The sequence below is a fragment of the Rhinopithecus roxellana genome, chromosome 14, assembly GCF_007565055.1.
Source record: "Rhinopithecus roxellana isolate Shanxi Qingling chromosome 14, ASM756505v1, whole genome shotgun sequence".
NCBI classification, from domain to species: Eukaryota; Metazoa; Chordata; class Mammalia; order Primates; family Cercopithecidae; genus Rhinopithecus; species Rhinopithecus roxellana.
This window is the reverse complement of record NC_044562.1, coordinates 118,355,535-118,377,315: the sequence shown is the minus strand read 5'-3', so window position 1 is coordinate 118,377,315 and position 21,781 is coordinate 118,355,535. Positions and strand designations below refer to the sequence as shown.

Here is a 21,781-nt window from a genome sequence, read left to right as displayed (position 1 = left end):
TAAGCATGGGTTCTGAGGAAAGTGTAATGAGTGGCTGAAATACGAAATATGACAAGTATGTTGTAGAGATGGCAGGAGGCAAGTTGATGGAGGATGGATATAATGAAAAATATATTTCATTCTCTTCTTTTATGGCTTCAGAGTTGTGCGATGTTAGGAAACTTTCCTAACCCTTTGAATCTTCATGATTCGTTTATGTTTGTCGAGTATATGTTTAAATGAAGTAAACACAACCATCAAAGACTGAATGTGAAAGGAAGTGGATGACTCTATTGGTTCAAAAATGACTTTCTTCTTCTAGGCCTTTTGTTCTTCTCCCCAAACTTTTAGAAGTTGATAGGCTTGGTTGGGAACTTGGTTCCCAAAGTTGCTGTGTTGGTTAACATGTTAGTATTCTAGAAGATATCTCTTTCAAAAGTGAACCTGTATTAGTTGAGGCCCACAGGCAATCTATCTGACATTGTCTTTTTTAGTCAAGACTTTGATGGAAAGCTCTAAAGGTACCTGGTTGAGAAAAGCTCATAATTTCTCATTAAGTTACGTAAATCTGATCATTTACTAACAATAGCCCTTTTCCAAAAACCTACTAAGAGCCATAACAATGTATTTATGAATTTCCCTTTGGTTTTTGGAATGGACTATTTGTGTTTGTTAGTATCTCTTTTGTTGCAGGTCAGCATTTCCAAAGCATGTTAAAACAATTGCTCCATGTTCAAGCAATTCATAGGTTTAAATGGCTGGTTAGAGGAGCCCAAGAAATGCAGGGAGCATTGTGATTCGATAGAGCTTCTGGATCGACTAGTTATTACTTTACTATCTTGCGGTATTGCACATTTATTTAAAGCTTATTTGATATTGAAAGAGTAACTTAAAGGAACTGTTAGAAATAATTTTTTTAAAACTAATGTTTTTGAAAATTGTGATACTATTGCCTTTCTTAGTTTAAAAGAGAATGGATTTCTGAGGTACACGAGATCAGAGGGTCAGGTAGTATTTATAGCTTACTCTCCCATGCAAAGTTCAGAAATCCAGTGACTATAGGGGTGCTGTGAGATACATGGCTGCGAAAGATTTATTTGCATCTTGCTATTTTAAGTTTTTCAATCTATCTTAAAAATTTGAGAGTTCATTTTCTGTTATGAAGAAAAATGCATTACTAAACAACTTGCAAAGCCCTGTGGGGTGTGTGTGTGACCAAAATTTATAGCTTTTTTCATACTTTTGGACTTATGAGACATACCTACAAATATAAGAGGTCCTTGATTTTTTTTTACAGTCTCCTCTATTTTCTATTAGTACCGATGTACATTATTTTTATGATTTGGCTGCGAATTTATACTGTTTTCTATGTAGATGATTGTTATTTTCCTTGAATATTTGATGCAAGAATCACTTCTGAGAACTGGCATTTAGATAAGTAATTCAGTTTGTTTCCATTTGCGCCTCTTGGGGAAAGGCTTTGGACTTAGTGCTCCAACTAATTTTCCATCCAATACTGCAAAGGAAATGACCAAACAGACTGAGAACTAAGAGAAATTATATAAAAAATCCAAATCTTCGTGAGGAATTACTTATGGACTTGGCTAAAAGGTGGCAGATATTTTTGTCTTTGTTATGCTCTACTTAAGCTCAAAAACTCAATAGAGTTGAAGATTTTTCTTTGAATTCATTTGGGTTTTGAAAAAACTGTGTAAAATTGGTAATTTATCTGTGTATGTGTTTTTAGCTCACAAACATTTTGTTTTGGCCCCTAGTCTTTGGTTTCAGAAAGTAAGCAGGCTAACATGTGCATAGCACTGTTCTGTTTTTAATGGGGATGTTGGGTTTAGGTGGAGATTTGCCATCATTGACCACCATCTTGGGTTTGTCAGCATTTCATGAAAGGAGAATTAGAAGAAACAATATAATCTAGTGAGGTCTCTTCTTCTGAGTCCAGTTCTTACCTTCTATATGTATTTTTCTGGTTGTCTTTATTCCTATGCTAATGACCTCAATATTTTTACTTTTGCAGCTAGTATTAGGTTGAGCTGCTGCAACAAGAGACCCCTAAATAAAGTTGCCTAAATAAGATGGAAATGCCTTTCTCTTTCATCTAACAATGCAGAAGCTTCTTTATCCTATTAACTTTTCATCCTTAAGGTGAGGTCTTCATCTGTATGCTGGAAGTTGTTTCATCAGCACCACATCCAAAGGAATGGGAAGAGAGTATATGGTACGCGGTCAGTATCTTTTTTTTTGAAACTGAGTCTCACTCTGTTGCCCAGGCTGGAGTGCAGTGGTGCAATCTCAGCTCACTGCAAGCTCTGCCTCCTGGGTTCAGGCCATTATCCTGCCTCAGCCTCCTGAGTAGATGGGACTACAGGCGCCCGCCACCATGCCTGGTTAATTTTTTTGTATTTTTAGTAGAGACGGGTTTTCACTGTGTTAGCCAGGATGGTCTTGATCTCCTGACCTCGTGATCCATCCGCCTCGGCCTCCCAAAGTGCTGGGATTACTGGTGTGAGCCACTGCGCCTGGCCAGCAGTCAGTATCTTTTTAAGTGTGTAATGTGTAAGTTAGACACATGACTTTAGCTCCTATTGTATTGGCAAGAACACAGTCATATCTAGTTGCAAGGGAGGCTGTGAGGTATAGTTTCTAGTTGAAGAACCTTGCTGAATTTTAGCCTTGCTAAAATTGAAGGTGGAATGGCTTAATGCTAAATGGAAGAAATGGAGAAAGAATACTGGAACTTTTAGTCATCTCTGCCACCTAGAATAATAGAGAGGTCAAAGTTCAGCAGTGTGTACCCAAACCTCCATTTTCTCCATACCTGACAGCATGTTGCAGAAACTGAAAGCTTGCAACCTGAGGGCTAACACTAATCCATTGCTTGAGATAATTCTATCCGTGTCTAGCAGTACTTTAAAAACTTTAGATCTGCTTGCAGGAGGGATCTAGAATGAGTGTCGCTACTCTAAGCTCAGTATTTTAGAGTCAGCTGGATTTTTCTACTCCCTTGTTTTGGTTCTAGCATGCCTGGTGCCTGGTGCTTGAGACATGTGGTTCTTTCAGTGAATGCTCTACTATGAAGATTATCTATATAATACCAGCTTAGCTGGCTTTTTGCAATGTAGTTATTAAACTTCAACTATTTTTAAGTTGTAATAGGCACTGCATCAGAGAGGGGTATATCAACAAGATGAATAAAACATAGTTCCTGCCTTTAAGGGATACATGCTCTGGCACACTTTTTCAAAGGTAAATGTTTCTCCAAAACTATGTTCTGAGGAAAATACCCCAGGACCTTATTGCTACCATCTATCCGTTATCTACCAATATCCCCTCTTCCCATAGATTCCACCCAAGAAGAGCCCCTACCACCGACAGGAGTTCGGCTCAGACCTGAATTCCTGACATCAGTTTCCATTTTGTATTTGTTTTCTAAATCTGCAGCGGCTCTGAAATTGACCTCACAGATTCCTTGGCTCATTGACTGACTCTAAGGCCTCAAATATCTACTAGACTAGGCTGCACGCATTCTGATGGAGGCAAGGACATCAAGGCTCACACTGTGAGTTTTCTTTTCATGTTTACTGTTCAGTTCCTGTAACCAATATTTGTTCAGGCTCTTCTATGGAATGAAGCCTGTGGGGTGTGAAGCTGAGTAAGACGTGGTTCTTGCTCTTGAGCTGTTCATCTTGTAATGAAAGAATTACACTATAATGTGATTCGCCCACTGGTAGAGGTATGGGAGATAGAGTGTTATGGAAGTATAGGAGAAGGACTGGCTAATGTCTGAGGGGGTTGGAGAAGTTAGTGACATTTACATTTGACCTTAAAGAAGGAATGAGTTCACCAAATAAAAGTAGTCAGGGGGAGGGGACAGAGTGAAGGTGGCCTTCCTGACAGAGGGGACATCTTGTGCAAAGGGTGACGTGTGAAATATCATGGGGTCTTGTCCTCAACACTAAAAAACCAAGAACCAAAACCAAAATCTCCATCAATGCATTATAAATGATGTTTCCCTTGAAATAAAGACTCTGTTAAAACAACTCTATGTGACACCTAGATTATTTAGTTTGTAAGAATCTGAATCTGAACAGGACCATTGTGTCTCAATCAGGGCATGAAGACAGTTTGGTAAGGACCCTCTAGGGATGCTCATGTTCTGGGTTTTCTTGGCTCTAAAAAATACTCACATTTCACTTTGTGAGCTCTTTTGCCAGTCACTGCACTGTTTTATCAACCAAAGTGCAAAGGTAGCCCAGGAGCTCAGGGCCATCATTAATTATTCAGGTATTTGTGGAAAGCCTTTGTGTTAGGCAGTGGGGGATATAATGGTATGTAAAAAGGTATCCTGGTCTCTCTTCCCACAGAACTCACATTTAAAAGACAGCTATTAATTCACCAGTTGCACTAATGCAAGCTAATGTGGGTGGATTGAGAGGAGGTGTGGGATTCTAGGCAAAGGGCTCAGAAGCAATAAAGCCCAGTGGTGGGAAGGGGTGTGATGTGTCCAAGAAGGCCAGCTGGGAGAGAGTGAAGGGGAAAGGCATGCAAAATCAGGGTTTTGAGAAGAGAAGTGTTGGGCCCACACTACACACTAGACCTTTTTAAGGATTTGGGTTTTTCAGTGGGAAGCCACTGAAAAGATTTTGAATTGGAGCTGACTGATTTTTGTTTAGAGGAAATATTAGGTACTAAACAAGCATTTATGGATGCTTATTATTAATCATATTATCAAATCAAATAGAAAAACTCCTGGGAGGCAAAAACGTAAATTGTTACCTAAAAGCAGTGACAAAATAGAAAATAAAGTTTTACTAATTTTACGTTAAACAGTTTTGTTTACTCTTTACAGCAAATCTGGAATCATGGAACTGAAGGAGTCCCACCTTTTAGGGAGGTGGTTTGCACAAGACTGAGTAGTAAGTTGGTGGCTGATTCATTTCTGCCCTGCTCCATGAGTGACACTGTTCCTTTCCTTCCCCCTTTCCTGCCTCCCACTCCTGCTGAAGCTTTGCAGATAAGGAATCAAATTACTCTCTGGCTCTCATCAGAGCTTCTCAAAATGTGAGAGCTTTGATTGCAACCATCTTCTTGGTTCAATTTCTGTCTTCAGGATCTTCAGTGTTGCTGCAACGCCATCCCTGTCTGTCCCCAGGGAGATGCCATCATGTCTCGTTGATCTTCACATTCCAGTCTCTCCAGTAGCGCAGACCAGTCAACAATTCAAAGCTGTAATTGGTAGATTAGCACTGATAATAATATCAGCTAAACAATATATAGGCAATAGGAAGGTGACCAGCTGAACTAGTCTCCTAGATTCATTTTGGAGAATAGTGGAAAGTAAAGTTGTGTAGCATTCATGAAAATTGTGGCTTTATGGAATGTTTTTTTCTAAGAGATTGGCTTTTTTTTTTTTTTTTTTTTGTAAACTGAAATTTTAGAAAGTGAGAGCTTTCTGAGTAATATGTCAATCACAGAGAGGGATCTGTCTTTTTCTGGCAAGTTGAATAGGCCATGGGAATTTTTTCTACCTTACCTACACTTGCTGTCTTATGAGTTATGAAGTATTATTTTCTTGAAGCCATCAAGAATGGCAGGGAGGAGGGGAGCTAGTCCATATATTCACTCTTCCTCTGCGCGTCTCTAGGGTTTTCTGTCTCTGCCTCTTTATCCCTGTCTCTGCTTGTTTCTCTCTGCTGTTCTTCCTCTTCTCTTGCCTCTTTGGCATGAACCAGCAGTAGCATTTGTTACAGGATTTTCATGAGGACGGTCTTCTGGGCAGTGGTTTGTGACAGGGTGGGGCATCCAGGAGTGGCTGGTGGGGATGATGGAGCAAGAGGCCAGGCAATTGAGGAGGCCAGTGGGAGAGCGCTGGGTACACCCAGGTACAGAAGAAAGACGCAGCGTTCAGTGGGGTGGCTGAGGGTGGGGGTGCTGTCAGGAGGTGGAGGAGGTCTGGGCAAGCATGACAGCCTTGGCACAAGGAGCAGTCAGCCTGGCCAGATAGAGCAGGTAGGCAGCCGGCAGGAGCTGGCATGAATGTAGGAGGGCAGCAGGAGGCAGGAGGCTGGGCTCAGCTCTGGTGGCTGAGACCTGAGACTCAGGTGGGATTGAGAGGACCAGGCCGGCATCAGGGGCAAAAGTTAGCAATCCCACCCCAGAGGCAAGGGCACCAGAGCTTCAGGCCAGAACCCAGGCAGAGAGTGATGAGAACGACCATAGTAACCCAGTGCTTGCTTGTGGAGCACTGTTGGTGCCAGGTACCCATCCGAACATTTTATTAGACCAAGGCTTTTAATCTGCACAATCTTCTTGTTAGAATCCTCATTTTGTAAGTGAGGAAATGGAGGCACAGGAAGGTAGAATAGCTTGCCAAGTGTTACCCTGCTGGGAAGTGGCACAGCTTGGATATGTAGGCAGTCTGGCTGCAGGGTCCCTGCTCATAACCACCTTGCTTCATGGTATTCCTGTTACATATCACAGGGAGGACCACTCACACGGGGTGCATGGGGCCTTTGGAGCTGGGTAATGTGGGCTGCCCTGATTCCATACTACTTCCCTTAAAAAAATTTAAAAGGCCGATTCTTCCACACTGCCTCCTGTGTATCTTTCATATCTTAACTCATTAATTTCAAAACTATTATCTCCGTGGTGTTCATGGGGCCTGGAGAGACTCTGGACATGCCTGCCTAGGTGGTAAGGTCTGAGTTCAGCCTCAGAGAACTACAGCAGAGGACGAATAGAAGTGGAATCTATTGTCTGTAGTTTTTTGTTTGTTTGTTTTGTTTTCATTCCCTTGTCTGCCCTGTTGCTACCACCTATCTGATGGGCTCCAGGGAGGAAACAGGGGTATGATACTCATTCTTGCAGTGGCCACACAGATTTCTAGAGGCAAATGAGTGGAGTAATATTACTTGCAGAAGACGAGAAAATTCATCTAGCACACTGTAGTCACTTAGTAAAATTTAAACAAAAACAAGGAACAAAATAATTCCCAAGACTGAATTGGCAAACAGAGACCTTGGGCTTGTGTTCTAGCCCATGGAGACAACAGGAGAACTAGCCTTGGCTGAGTCCCAACATTATTCCTTTGTCTCTTCTCTGAGCTCTTGCAGTTCTGCTATAGAACACATAACTACACTGGCTTTGAACAGTTAAATTCCCAAGAAATTTAGGTGGAAAATTAGAATCAGAATTGCCTTTTGCTTCTAAATTTGCACCAGTTTGTCTTGATCGTGGCTATCTAAATCTCATAACTAATCTTCTCACTTTTGGCTTTTCTCTCCTTCTGTCTGTCCAAACAAGTGGAAAACAGAAATACCTGTCCTTTGTACTCTACTGTCAGTTTCATGGGTTCGCTCTATGACAAAGCCCAGCACTGGGTAAGGAAGAGGGACTTAATATCCCTAAGTTTGAAGCCCATGAAAATGAACTGAAAGTAATGTTTCCTTGTGATACAAAATAGAGCTGTCCTAACTTGTTGAGGGCCTTGCCATTTCCTCCACTGAATTGAGCTCAGTTGAGGCATTTGTCAAATTGCAAGGATACCTTCCCCATCATGAATCACATGACATTTATAAACAGAATCATAGAGACGATGCTTTTTCATAGGATTTTTTTGACTTCGAACTGTTGATCATAATGAGAGATAACTGGAAAAGAGTTGAGTCAGAAGTACGTTCAGCAGGGCATCCTCAGAATCGGAGGCAGCCTCCTTGAGGCTATGTAGTTTTGGAGGCTACTCAGTAATGAGAGCTAGGTGGGTTCCTGGGAAGCACCAGCACAAGATAAGCCCCAAAGTTTTCAAACTTGTTCTCACTGTAACCGCAGGTAGGAGAAGTAGGCCAGAAACGGGGTGGTTTCTCCTTCATCTTCTTGACCATCATTCAACTGGAGAACTTTTAAAGTCAAAACCAAGAAGGTACCAGTGTCTTGGTTGCTTTTCACCACCTGCTGCAGTGAAGTGTGAAATTTGGCCCTAGGAACTTGAACCTGCTGGAATCCACAGACCCTTTTACTAAAAGCCAGGGACTGGAGGTGATCTGAAACAGGCCCGGGAAACTCCCAGGGACCTCTCACTACTTCTCAGCCTGGTCTCAGTTTAGAGAATCTTGGGACAGAGATAGTCAGTTCTAAGATCTTTCTAGAGTTCTGAGCTCACTTTTCTGGAACTCCTTAGAGTTCCTCTGGGGAGGTTCAGAGCTGAGTGTCTCACTGGGGTTCCTCTGGAACTCTGGGATCAGCCCAAATATTGGGTTGAAACCCTAAGGTGACTCATAGGTGTGGTGCTGATTCTGTGTAGATACAGACCCTAGGGGAAGACTCCCCAACCTGTGATCTGATTTTTAGTTATCAGCTGTGGGTGAACAAAATGACTTCTGATGGGATAATTTGTTTGAATGGAAGGCGTGGGAAAAATAGGAATTTCCCCAACAAAGTGACTTCTCTCTATTTCACCAAATTCCTCTTGGGAACACGCCTACTGCCCCTCATCTTGAAAACTCTATCAAGGAGGAAGTGGGGGAAGGAACACTCCAGTATAGAACATATGGCTTTGAATAAAACAATTCAACCTTTGTAGGCACTAGAAGGGCCAGATAAGGAGACTTCTGTTGTTTTCCCACCTCTTACAGTTTATGATTCTGAGTCCAGCATGTTTCTGACTTCCTGGGAAGCAGGCAGAGCCAGGCTGCCCCGCTTCACATCTATTCTTAGTTAGAGGGCTTGGGTGCAGGAGCAACCACAGCCTGCTATGCGTGATCCAGTGCCTCCCTGCTGACATCCCGCCCTGGTCAGACTGGCTGACTGCATGCATTAGGGTACTGTAAAGTGCGCGCCTTCTCTTTAAAACTTCCTTTAGGCCCTCACACTGGCTATAGGGAGTGCTCCACGGCAGCTATCCACAGAAGAGCTGAGCTATGTACAGTTTATCCAATTGGGAACAATTTCTCTCATCTTGATGAATTGTGAAAGTGGGCTGCCTCTGTCTTCTCCCCTTAATTTAGGTGTCCATTTAACATAATTGGAGAATATCTATACTTGGAATTGAAGTGGTAAAGTCGGGAAATGATCTGGAGAATTTCAGAGGAAAAAAGACCGTCTTGTCTCAGTTTTCCGTTGATTCTGGTTGAAATACCGTATGGCTGTAGTTAGAGAGTTAATCATCAAAATAAGAGTCTGACACGTGAATTTGAGCACAGCAGTCCTTTGATCCGGTCTTCTTGGTGTATAGGGGAGGGAACCGAGTTCCACCTGGCCAGGGACTTGCTCCAACATGCATCCTTGTCAACAGGTAGAGCCAGCACTGGGTTTCTCTCTATGGAATCCCGTTGACTGCACTCATCCCCTGCTGCTGTCCTCCCTCCATGGGGGCACAGCCTCAGAGGTGACAGTCTGTTCAAACCCTACCATTTTGGGATTCTGAAGGACAGCAGCATCTTCTTGCTGTCATTTATATTTGAAAGTGGACTAGGTATTGATGCCACTCCCAAGATGTGCAACTCTGATTGAAAGACATGAACGGGTCAGCACAGACGTGGGAGAACTATGCTCTGCTCAGCTGTTGTAGCCCTTGTGTTGTTTATTATTTTGACTCAGGTTTGTTCCTTTAAGAATTACGCTTTTCAGAGATACTGGCTGGAAGGACAGGCCTTCTTTCCTAGGTCCAGGGCCAGCCAGTTACTCCTGTGCTGAGCTCCCATGAACTGCAGCCAATGCCTCCCAGCTGACAAAGCAGCTTCTCAATGGTAAGTGTTTATGTTGCACTTTAGATTTGCAGAGTCCTTTCCCTAAGTTATTTCTTACCTCATTTTGGCGGGTGAAGAAACCAGAGCCCATCGAGGTGGTGACTGACTGGTCCAGAGTCATCTGACCAATTAGTGGCAAAGCTGATACAGGGGACTCAGAGCCTCTGAGTTTCTGGGTCATTACCCAGTCAGTCATGCAGTTGCTCTAAAATATGTTCTGTGCCCCTCACCAGCTCCTTTGTCCCCTGACTTTAGCTGGCTTCTTTTAGAGTGGGCCGTAAAGCTCTCCTGTTTCAAAGCTGCAGCTTTTTTTTTTTTTTTTTTATTGGTTGACCAGAAAGTTCTGAGTACCTACAGAAACTCCATCCCAGGCTGCTGCAATGTGGGACCTGTCCTAGGTCAACTTGAGTTGCGGTGTGGCCACAGCAGGCGGACGGAGTCTGACGTTTCTATTTAGGTTTTGGGGGAAAGACCAATGCCATTTCAGGATTATTAAAGATTTATGCATGGGAAGGGGATGAAGAATTTACATGAAAACATTGGCTGTTGCTTAAAGTTGATTAAAAAAATTCAACTAAAGAGCATTAAACATTTTGCGTCTGAAAGTTGAGAGGTTTTTGGCTTCCTTTTCGAACTTCACCAGTTGGGACACAGAGCTCTTTTCTTGCCAGTGAGGCAGAGAGACTTCATCGAGAATATTGAAAACTTTTACTATAGAAATTCCCACAAGAAATCTTACCATCTGTTTATTCTAGTCATTTTTTTCTTCACCTTGGGTTTAAAGATTTTTTTTATGACTCATTGCCCTTTTGACTTAAACGCATCTGTTAAGTACAGATGTTGGATGAGATTAGTATCTGTTTACCTGTCTTTGCATGATATTCTCTGAAAACAAAATCTTTCCTTTGCTCCCCTCTCCAATTGTGAATTTAATTAAGAAGATGAGCAGTTGTGTTTGGAGTATTCAATAGTCTGCCTTTCCAAACATTCCACGCAGCCTTTTGGATATTGATAAGTGTTTATTGTAGAACTAACAATACAGGCGAAACAGGAAGCAGCTCTTTGCTGGGTAGGATGCTCCGAGGCGCCCTCCACTCTCGGAGGGAACGCTCTTCAGCTGACTGAAGCAGGGAAGCCGAGCCAATCAGAGGCCGCTTTCCTAGCTCAGTCACCAGTCTGTGGTTGAGGAAGGGTTTTGCTTTTTGTGCTCTGTATTGGGAAGGCAGATAAAATGCCAGGTCTGGACTGCCTCTGGGGATAACCTCACCCTGTGGGATGTGAATGAATAGCATCTTGCCTGGTAAATCCACAGGAATTGATAAGGCAGGCGCAGTTCTCCCAAACAGGCCTTTTCTCTTTAAGCTCTAGCTGTGGTTTCTGCAGCAATTTTGTTTTTGCCTTGAAAGAGGTGCTCTGGATTATCAGACCTCCATGTATGACAATTTGTACCTGCATGGAATTGAAGACTCGGAGGCTGTAAGTATTTTCATAGATAGCTAATTCCCTCTCCCCTCCTCTTCCTCCTCCCACTATCCCCTTCACTGCCCCCCCCTTCTTATTTCTTAGGCAACGCAGGGAACATGGAGCAGAAAGCTAACATCATTCTGGGGCTTGTTGGCTGCTATGTAAATGTTCTCTGTGTAGTTTGTAGGTAACTGAAATTATTTATTGTCAAGCAAAAAACAAATTAGGGTGATGGCAAAGCATCTTAAGAGTGTAGGCTGTTTGAATTTATACATTACCGGGTCCACATTTGATCTCTCCAGGGTTAACTGCTCCTTGTAGACTGGTTTAAACTATGCAGAAAGTGCCTATGTTTTCCAATAGCAGGGTTCATAGAAAAGCCTCATTCATTATATAATATACATTGTTTGTTGAGCTAGCATGAATGGAAGTTCCTAAGCTGTAGCTGTATTATTATGTGCTTTCTGGCCAAATAAGCAGTGCAGATCTACTGCTTCTTTGTTAAGGAAATCAGATGCAAGGACTGTGGCCATACAGCACCCCATGCAGAGGCAGTGGGCAGTGTTCCTATACTCTACCTTGGAAGAGCGAAGTAGACTCACGTGTGTTTTGGGTTAGAGAACTGGACTCCTTCTCCCCTCTAGGTCAGGTTCATGCAATCTATTAAAATCAGGATGAAATAATTTCCTGAAATCCCTAAAATCATACCACAGACTGCTAGCTTTTGAATATAGGGTAAAGCTGATAATTGAGTCTTTTGACTCTTGCTGGTGGTAGTTCCTATGTTTTTCATCAATACACAGAAACCTCGCGAGGTAGAATGGTTGAGGGTGGTTAATGGGAAGTGCTGTGAGGAGTCTGAATTTTATGGGAGTGCAGTGCCATACATGTTGCTACATTTGAAACAGGAGTGTGTTATATAAGATTCTCTGGCTAAACCACCAAATAAACAGGTTACAACAAAAGAAAAAAAAAAAAAACCCTGTGGTATACGTCAATGCAGACGTATATGTCTAATGATGTGCTATCCATGAAAGATAGGAATCCTCAGTTCTGTTAAGGCATTCCATTTTTCCTTCCTGTCTGTGTGTTTGCTCTAACTCTAACTCTGTTTCTGCAAAGTCTCTCTGCATGTTGCCCAACGTGCTCATAAATGATCAGACTGTCAGTGTATTGCAAGGGACCGTAGTCTAAAACATTGGCGGCTGAAATCAAGAAGGTCAACACTTGCAGGTGGGGTGGGGGAATGGTAAAGGCAATTGTAGGAGTTCAGTAAGCCAGCTTCTCAGGCTGGGTTCTCCAGAAGGCCTGATCACTTCTTCTACGCTTCTCTGCTCACTCAGTTATGAAACCTGTGATGCCTTGTGAATGATAAGTTTTATTTTCGGCCATTGATGTTAAACTTGAGCAGGCAGTGTGTTGCACCGAAGTGGACTGGAGTCATTTTAGAAATGCCTGTAGAAACTGGCTGCTGGGAAGAGTTGGCTAGGAACTAATATATCCAGCTCCTTGTTCTCCAGAACTGTATAAATTTCAGATGCACTGGTTCAGAGGGGGAGCCATTATAAGTATGAAAACATTTTATTTTATTATTATTTTTTGCCTTTGGGTCCAGTCTCACAGGACAGCTGAGTTTTTCTGTAGGATGGGAAGTGAAGAGTGCAGTGACTTGACTCGGTGGCGGTAGTTGATGGCGGGTAGTGCTAGGTACTGCAGTGCTGTACTCCTGGTGACTCAGTGGTGACCAGCAGGCTGAGATCCTCCGGGTTGTGCACATCCGTGGAGGTGAGGAAGGTGGGAAACGTGAGAAGTGGAGATGGGCATCTGGCAAATCCTCAGCTGAGAGTATAGGAGGCTTTCAGGTGGGCGGGATTGAAACCGTGTCACATAAATCAGAGGGGAAGACAGAGATGTTCGGAGGGGTGAACTGACTCTGAATGCTCATTTGAGTTTATTTGTTTTTATAAGGAAGAATAATGTGATGTGTTACCCAAGATGGTGTGAACAGAGCTTCAAGCCAATGGAGAAGACTAGGCCTAAATAGCTGACCTGGTGAAGTGACACATAAAGCCACACCTGGAGTGCCACCTCCTCAGCAGTCTTTCTCAGTGCCAATGCATTTATGGCTGTAAGTGTGGGGGGTTGTCCAGATGGAAGCAGAGCTCTCGGAACAGGTCTGGTGGATAGGCGTGGAAAGGCTTTTCTCAGATGGCCAGCTGCAGTCCGAGAATATACAGGCACTAAAAGCTGAGTACGGCACTTCGGTTGGGGGTGGGGGTTGGGGAACCATCCGCATATGTCCTACCACTCTGTGCTGTTGAAAATGTCTTTGTGGGGTGTGTGGGGGTTCACCTGTGATAAGCGATTATTTTCAATGTTTTCACACAGTAAGCTTGTAATAAGATCATCTTGCCTAGGGGCTATTTTATTCCGAACAAGAATAAAACATTATTATACACTGTTAGCACCTCACTTCCCCACAGTGGGAGAGAGATTTTGGTACTGTGATGCAAGGCCTTTCTTAAGAGTTTGGTCCAAAAGTAGATATTATGCTCCCAGTGCCCTAGATTTTAGTTTGTAACCTCCGTGTTTCACATACTCTCTATATGAAGAGAGAGGAAAAAGAAACATGCCGAAACACACTCGAGTCTGGCATTTTAGATTCTTGAGTCCTGTGGAGCCTTTTTGGGCAAGTCCATGAACTTCTGCTTTGGTGTCCAGGAGGATAGTTAAGAATCTGGATTAGAAGGAAGTGCAAAAGAGCATTCATTGGGTGCCTCACAGCAGGGCCCTGCTTCCGAATAGGAGATTTCACACAGAGCATCACCTTACTTCCTGTGTTACCTTGACATGGAAGATGGAGTGTGTGCTTCCAGGTGAGCCCATACCTAGCCCAGGCTGGTTCCAGTGGATCGTGCACATTGACTCTTCCTACATTGGCTGCTATGTAAGAGCTACCTCTTCTACCTTCACTGTCCCCCACTGTGTCTTAATAAAAGTCCTGGCAGCCAAGAGTTTTTTCATGGACTGACCCCCCCATGTACACTATACTATGTGTTTTCATCTGATTTGCAGTAGATTTCATTAGACCTGCTCTTTATGTGTACACGTATTTCATAAATGGATTCATTGTGTATTTTGATGTTAGTGGAATTATTCTGGGAATAGATTTATTTTTCGTTCATCAGGTTTATTACACAAACCGAGGGATGTTCTTATGGGGATCCATGGAAGCAGCAGAGAAAGTTACCAAAAACCTACCATCCAGAAATAGTCACTGTTAATATATTGCTACACACCCTTTCAGATGATCAATCCACATATATGTAAATAGGTCAGTCTCAACCTGCTACTGTGTGTTGCATCCTATTCTGTTAAATGCTGTTCTCACTTGAGAAAAATGTTGAGCATACTAGGACTAGAACTGGCCTGCACAGGAGATGCTTTGCAAAATTGAAAGCTCCTACATGGACCTTCTGGAATTGTGAGCAGCTTGAAATATAGATTCTTAGGGTATATTGTAAAGTGATGCCGGGGTTAGTTGCACATAGAATTAATAGTTCATTTCTCTGACACAATTGCTTCCATTTCCAAATGCTTAAATTCTAAAGCATTTAGAAGGAGAGACCTGATCTTTTCCTGTGAAAAAGATGATCAGATCATCATTCAGGGCAATTTCCAGAGAGGAAAATGTAGTCTTTAAGTGTTTTCAATAATAGAAAGAAATCATAATATATTGATTAATACTGTTAGAAATTTAATGTATGTAAAAGTTACAGCAAAAGTAAATTTTACAAACTTAATATGTATATATAACAATATGTGAGTATATATATAAAAGCACATGTTTAAATTTACATATACCTACACATTGTAAGGATAGCTTTGTGTTATTTAAACTATTTATTTTCTATAAGCTGTTGAACTATGTATGTTTGTCTCAATGTCTGTGCACCTCTGCATGCATACGTACTGTTCATCCTCGTACCTTCACCTACATTCATATACAGATAGGTTCCATGCATCACTAATTGATGGTTAATGCTAAGTGGGAGATTTCTACTGTGGAGCTTTTGGTGAAGGAAAATTAGCTGCTTTTGATATGAACAAAGATACCCAAGAGAGTTGAAAGACAACGCAGCCACAGAGAATAAAGAATTGCTCCTTTCAAAGATATAGTAAAGTTATTTTAAATATGAAGATATGTCCTTGTGCTTGCTAGGGAGGCGGATAAACTTCAGACAGAAGGATTTATATGTTTAGGGGCATTCGGAAGACACTTTACGGATTTAAGGATTAGATTTCTTTTGGAAACAAGAAGGCCAGAGGTCTCTATGGTTTGGTGGATCAGAGCATCCCTTCTGGGGTCAAAAAGTCTTTCTGGCCTATTTATAGAGAATGAGGACTGATTTGTAAGAGAATCCAAGGACTGGATGTTGGCATCTCTGACCAGAGAAGAAAACCAAATGTTGCTCCTGGTTTGTGTAAGGAATTTGACTCAGAAAATCAACTTGCTTTACTCAGCTGAGCTGTGTTGGTGTTTGGCTAGCATGTATTAAGTAAACGATGACCAGGGCTTTCTCTTCAATCAGCAGTGATGGTTTTCTAAAATATAGATTGAAATTATTTCTAGATACAACTGACATGGAGCCAAAGAGAGAAATTCCTTGAATCGATCAGATCCCATGAATTTGCTGTTCCAGCTTGTCAGTCTTGCTGCTTTCTTGTTAATTTTCTGTTTTTGAGTCACAGAGGCAAGAATTTGGATTAATCCTCGCCAGGTACTTCCATGTCTCCTTTTCTGCTGCTGTTATTATTATTATTATTAGATTATGATGAGTCAATCCAGGATTTTAGAATAAGGTCCTGTGACTCCCTTTGTATATACTCAATGAACATTCCATTATTCTGTGGTGCAAGACATTCTGTATGAGGGTCAGCAATAACTGTGAAAAACCATTCTTTTAGGGTGAAGGTGAGGAGGCTTCCCATTGCCTTAACTCTTCTCTTTCTATGGGGTTCAGCTTGGACCTTATTTCTATGTGGTCAGTTCTCCCATTCTGGTCACTATCTCCCCTTTACTGTCTCTTACCCAGATGAACAAGGCCACCTAAAGAGGACAAGAGGATATAACTGGACGGGTTATCATTTTTCATTCTCTTCTCTTCCCTCTCCCACTAGTCCTTTAAAATAATCATCAAGCCATGAACTCAGATATCCATGACGTTAAGTTGAAAATTGTACCAAGGAAGTGCTATAGATACAGGCTCTGTGTTCTCATCTACATCGGCTGATTTAGGGGCCTTTCATGTGGTTGCATCAGGCTCTGGCGGCAGTGAAAACAGCAACAGCTGTAACCTGCTACACTAGAAAAAAATAAATTCATTAGGTGAATCCCTGAGTTCTCACAGGAGGCTGGGGCACTGCTGTGTAAACTAGTGCCCTGTCCTCAGAACAACTTAGTGTGTAAAACCTAAGGGAGCTTACAGTTCCTGTAAAATAATGACAACTTTGAGCTTTTTAAGACTTTGAAGGGCGTGAGTCTAAGATAAAACTGTGTGGCTATTTTTACAGTACGTATTGGTATGCCAAAAGAAGGTAGCCCAGATAGCTCATGCGACAATTTTTGAGATCTAAATAGACCAATACTTGCTCTTGCTCTACATTTTATATTTTATAACATAACTGTATAGTTTTAGTTATAAATATTTTCCTCTCTTTTTAAATAGTGCCACATTGTTAGTACTTCCTGTGTCCTTTTTTTCTTTTGTGTCTGGCATCAGAAATATTGAAAAATCTTATATTTAAAACAGGATGTTCTGAATTTGCTTTTACCCTTTTCATTCAGAGGAGTTTGATCCAAGGGATCCACTCGGACACGGAGATTGGCTGTCAATTACTCAGGAGCTTGTCTGTGTAGTTTGTAAAAAAAAACCAGTTCTCTTATTTTGCCTTTCTTATGCCTGTTATTCCTTAATCTCTCTTTTCTTTTTAGCCTGAGCATCATATAGGAAAAAGATTCTGACCTTCAGTGTTACTACTCTATTGGCAGCTTTGTTGAAAAGTTTGGTGAGTGATAAGGTTGTAGTTGAAATTGTTTCTAGATCTTTTTAAATCTCCATAAAACTTAAAATTTTTTGTCTTCTATTGGGCATATCTATCAGCCAGGAAAATTTCAGGTTTACTTTTTGTACTTTGTATTATGAAAAAATGGTGTAGTATAATAGTGTCATGATAAAAAGTAGAGATAGACCAGGCGCGGTGGCTCACGCCTGTAATCTCAGCACTTTAGGAGACACAGGTGGGCAGATTGCTTGAGCTCAGGAGTTTGAGACCTGTCGGGGCAACATGGCAAAACCCCATCTTTACAAAAAAAAAAAACTAAAAAAATTAGTGGGGCATGGTGGCGGTGTGCTTGTAGTCCAAGCTACTCAGAAAGCTGATGCGGGAGGATCGCTTGAGCCCAGGAGGTTGAGGCTTCAGTGAGGTGTGATCTTGCCACTACACTTCAGGACTTCAGGCTTGGTGACAGAATGAGACCCTGTCTCAAAAAAAAAAAAAAAAAAAAAAAAAAAAAAAAAAAAAAAAAAAACGGTGGAGACAGTGCCGTATTGCCAGGAATTGAATCCTGACTTTCCCTTTGCTACTTTGTGGCTGTGGGTATATTTTTTCAACTTTCTGTGCCGTTGTTTCCTCATGCCTGTCAATAATAATTGAACTTACTTTTTGGGTGGTTTTGAAGATTAAGTTAGTTAATGTGTATAAAGCCCTTAAAATCAGATAAATATTATCTGCCATTATTGTTATACATATAATGAAAATATTTACAGTTTCAGTAACTAAATATGCTCCTTCCTCTATAGGTTCTGTTAGTCCCACCAAATTTTTTGGTTTCTTTTCAGAGCCCTTGCATGGTTTTTGACAGTGATTTCCAAAAATCTTACAGTGGTTGACAGGTAAAAGAATTCAGTAATCCCCAAAGACCTTATGATTAGTTCGTTGTATTTTGTTTTAGAAAAGCAGGTGGTAAAGTGTAATTGAAAGAACAATGCAAGGCCAGGCACAATGGCTCAGGCCTGTAATCCCAGCACTTTGGGAGGCCGAAGTGGGTGGATCACGATGTCAGGAGTTCGAGACTAGCCTGGCCAAGATGGTGAAACTCCGTCTCTACTAAAAATATAAAAATTAGCTGGGCATGGTGGTGTGCGCCTGTAGTCCCAGGTACCCGGGAGGCTGAAGCAGGAGAATTGCTTGAACCCCGGGAGGCAGAGGTTGCAGTGAGCCAAGATCACGACATTGCACTTCAGCCTGGGCGACAAAAGCGAAACACCATCTTTAAAAATAAATAAATAAAAGAAAAAAATAAAAATGAAAAGAAAGAACGCTGGGAGTTGGAAATCTTGGTCTTTGCCACTTCTTAACAGTGATCGTGGTCTAGTCACTTAATCTCTGACTCTGTAATCCTCAGTTTTTCCCTCGTATAAAATGAAGACGTTTGAGTAGATCATTTTCTAAGGTTTCTTCACATGCAAATTTTTGTACTTTTTGCTGATAAGCAGTTTCTTCAGTTAAGATAAAAATGTCATCAAATGCCATTTGCTTTTTGAAGTGATCAATTACCACGGTGTTTTGTACATACTGGGTAAGGTGTCAGTGTTTGGACCTTGAGTCTGGATGTTTGGCCTTTTCAGTTTCTTTGATGGAAGCAGGTATGTGTGGTGCATATCTTTGAGTGGAGTAGATGTTTGAAAAGGAAAATGTTGTATTTAAAACTTTTAATTCTAGAAGCCAAAAAGGATGCTTTGTCTATTGCTCGTTCGCTTGCCAATACCCACGGTGCACTTCCAGCCCACAGTGATTTGAGCTTGGAAACACTTGAGTCTCATCTCTAAGAAAAAAAAATCAAAAACAAAAGCTTTCTGAGAAGTAAGTTTCTCCTAACTCTTACTGATGATTGAGGAAAGGTAATTCTGCTTTAAATTATTTTTCCTTCTTGGCTAAGGTATCTGAGCTCTACAATACCAAGAGTATTGATATAAAAATATTTAAAATTATTGTTTTGTGATTATCCTGCCTAATAATCAAGAATATTTGTTGTTCAGTGTTTTCTTGCTTTACAGAATTTTCCTCAGCTCATTATGATTATCCTTTGGGATGTCTTAAAACCAATAATTCATCAGTTTTCAAACCCCAGGAATATAATCAATTCTAGGAGACATTCATTAATTTTAAAAGTCATTCATTACTTCTAAAAGGAATAATTGTGCCTCTGGTTAAGTTCCCTCTATGATAAGGTGAAAGGATGCAAAGATGAGAGAGAAACATCAGTCTTGACTTGAGCCCAATCTCTCAAACATGCCTTTAAATAATGTTTGCATGAAGTAAGGGTAGGAGGCAAATATTTATCAAGCTAGAAAACTATGGCGAATGTCATGCTAAAGTGGTTAGTACATAAACAGATTAGTTCCCTAGCTTATTTCCAAAGAGTTATTATCGATAGTTTAATATCTAATTTCAAATGATATCCTGGAGATTAATGTCTTGGGGTTTACTTGATTCAGTGGTTCTATTGATCCAAGTGATAGAATTAAGAACCTATTTATCAAATTTTCAAATCATCTCACTTGATCATGTTGTTAATGCTTCGAATATAGAAACGGAACCAAGGTGAAGTTGATAAGGTAGGGGAGCACAGAACATTTAATTATGATGCACAGGGCCCTTTGTGAAGTGCTAGGATATTGCAGAGCAGGGTAAGTAATGAAAGCACACAGATCAAGGAACGCTGAGTAGACATTAGATTTCAGAAAGAAAAGACCACATGATAGTCATGTTTCATATTTAATTAACGAAAAATCAAAAATTTGGTACATAAAACATAATACATATTCTTAGAGTGCCAATGACAGTGTTCTTCTGTATTGTAAAAATCCCTAAAGCCGTATTTTGTACTTTATTGATCCAAAGGCACACTTTTCCTCTCATATTTAACATGTCTAACACAGGGCTACATCTTAAAGCTAATGTTGTCTTGCAGTTTTATTGGCAGCTTTTTCCCATTAGTGGTACATAATCTAATGTTGAATCTTAAAAATATTGATATCTCAAATTCAGTGACATGGGAGTATTTGGGGGAAAATCTTTAAACAATACAAAACCATAGGGTGTAAAAAATTAGTCTTCCTTGATGACTTCTTAATCTGCTCTCCTCCCCACTGGTAGCCATTCTTAACAATTCAATGGATATCCATTTCTATGCATTGACAAACAGGAATATTTAGAAAAATGTACTTAGAAGCAACCTTGTCATATTTGTGATCTTTAAAAATGCAAATAAGATCATAATAAATATTCTTATTCTGACTTGCTTTCTTTACCTAAAAATGTACTGTGGATATTTTTTTCATATTAATTGATTCTTTTTAATAAAAAGTGAAATAATTGCTGTGCAGTGTGGTTTAGCCATGATGAATTTTTCCCACTGATAGAGGTTTAGACTGTTTCTTGTTTTTCAGTCCTACAGATAAATGCTACAGTTAACATTCCCCGCGCCCCCCGCCTTTTTTTTTAGACAGTCTTGCTCTGTCGCCCAGGTTGGAGTGCAGTGGTGCAATCTCGGCTCACTGCAACCTCTGTCTCCCATGCTCAAGCAATTCTCCTGCCTCATCCTCCCGAGTAGCTGGGATTACAGGCGTGTGCCACCATGCCCAGCTAGTTTTTGTATTTTTAGTGGAGACGGGAATTTCACCATGTCAGCCAGGCTGGTCTCGAACTCCTGACCTCAGGTAATCCACCCGCCTTGGCCTCCCAAAGTGCTGGGATTACAGGCATAAACCACCGCGCCTGGCCCAACATTCTTTTACATGAATCTTTGTGTACACATGGAGCATTTCTCCAAAACAGCTTCTTAGAGGTAAAATTACTGGATCAAAGGATTAACACATTTTAAGATGTATATATATTGGTGAGCTTTGTAAAACATTTTTCCATTATACATTCTTTTTTGGTTCAGAAAAAAACCAATTTAGTTCAGCCTTTTTAACTTGACATATAAGACTTCAAAGAAGTTTCTTGATTGTGGAGAGCAACTTTAGGATATGACCTCCAGATTCTGTAGGAAGAATTTATTTACTGTCTGTTGTAATAATTTGGTTTAAAAATAACACACAAAAATGTGGGAAGTTTCACATGCCCTCATCGTATCAAAGATGAAACAGCTGAGGCCCAGAGAGATTAGGCCACTTGTTTAGAATGACGCAATCTGTAGTAGAACTGGACCTAGAGCCTTCCTCACATTTCTTTTTATTTTTTTGAGACAGAGTCTTGCTCTGTCACCTAGACTGAAGTGCAGTGGCGCCATCTCGGCTCACTGCAAGCTCTGCCTCCCGATTCATGCCATTCTCCTGCCTCAGCCTCCCAAGTAGCTGGGACTACAGGCGCCCGCCACCACGCCCGGCTAATTTTTTGTATTTTTAGTAGAGACGGGGTTTCACTGTGTTAGGCAGGATGGTCTCGATCTCCTGACCTCGTGATCTGCCCGCCTCGGCCTCCCAAAGTGCTGGGATTACAGGTGTGAGCCA

The 21,781-nt window shown here is 41.2% G+C and overlaps 1 protein-coding gene across 8 annotated transcripts in view; it reads left to right on the top strand.

The window, feature by feature from the left end:
* The window catches only part of CACNB4 (calcium voltage-gated channel auxiliary subunit beta 4), a 270,003-nt gene that overhangs the window by 115,080 nt on the left and 133,142 nt on the right, over positions 1-21,781 (top strand). For 2 of the 8 annotated variants that reach the window (XM_030916986.1, XM_030916984.1), the window contains exons 1-2: positions 10,904-11,213; positions 13,170-13,329. The exons of 3 other annotated variants lie outside the window; for them this stretch is intronic. Coding sequence is in view for 3 of the 5 variants with exons in the window: in XM_030916984.1 (XP_030772844.1) it covers positions 13,324-13,329 (6 nt within the window). In the remaining 2 variants the exon portion in view is untranslated. Of the gene's footprint in view, positions 1-10,903; positions 11,214-12,819; positions 12,987-13,169; positions 13,330-14,389; positions 14,536-21,781 lie in introns of those variants that run through there. 3 more of the 8 variants (XM_030916985.1, XM_030916983.1, XM_010372904.2) reach the window with 3 other exon arrangements.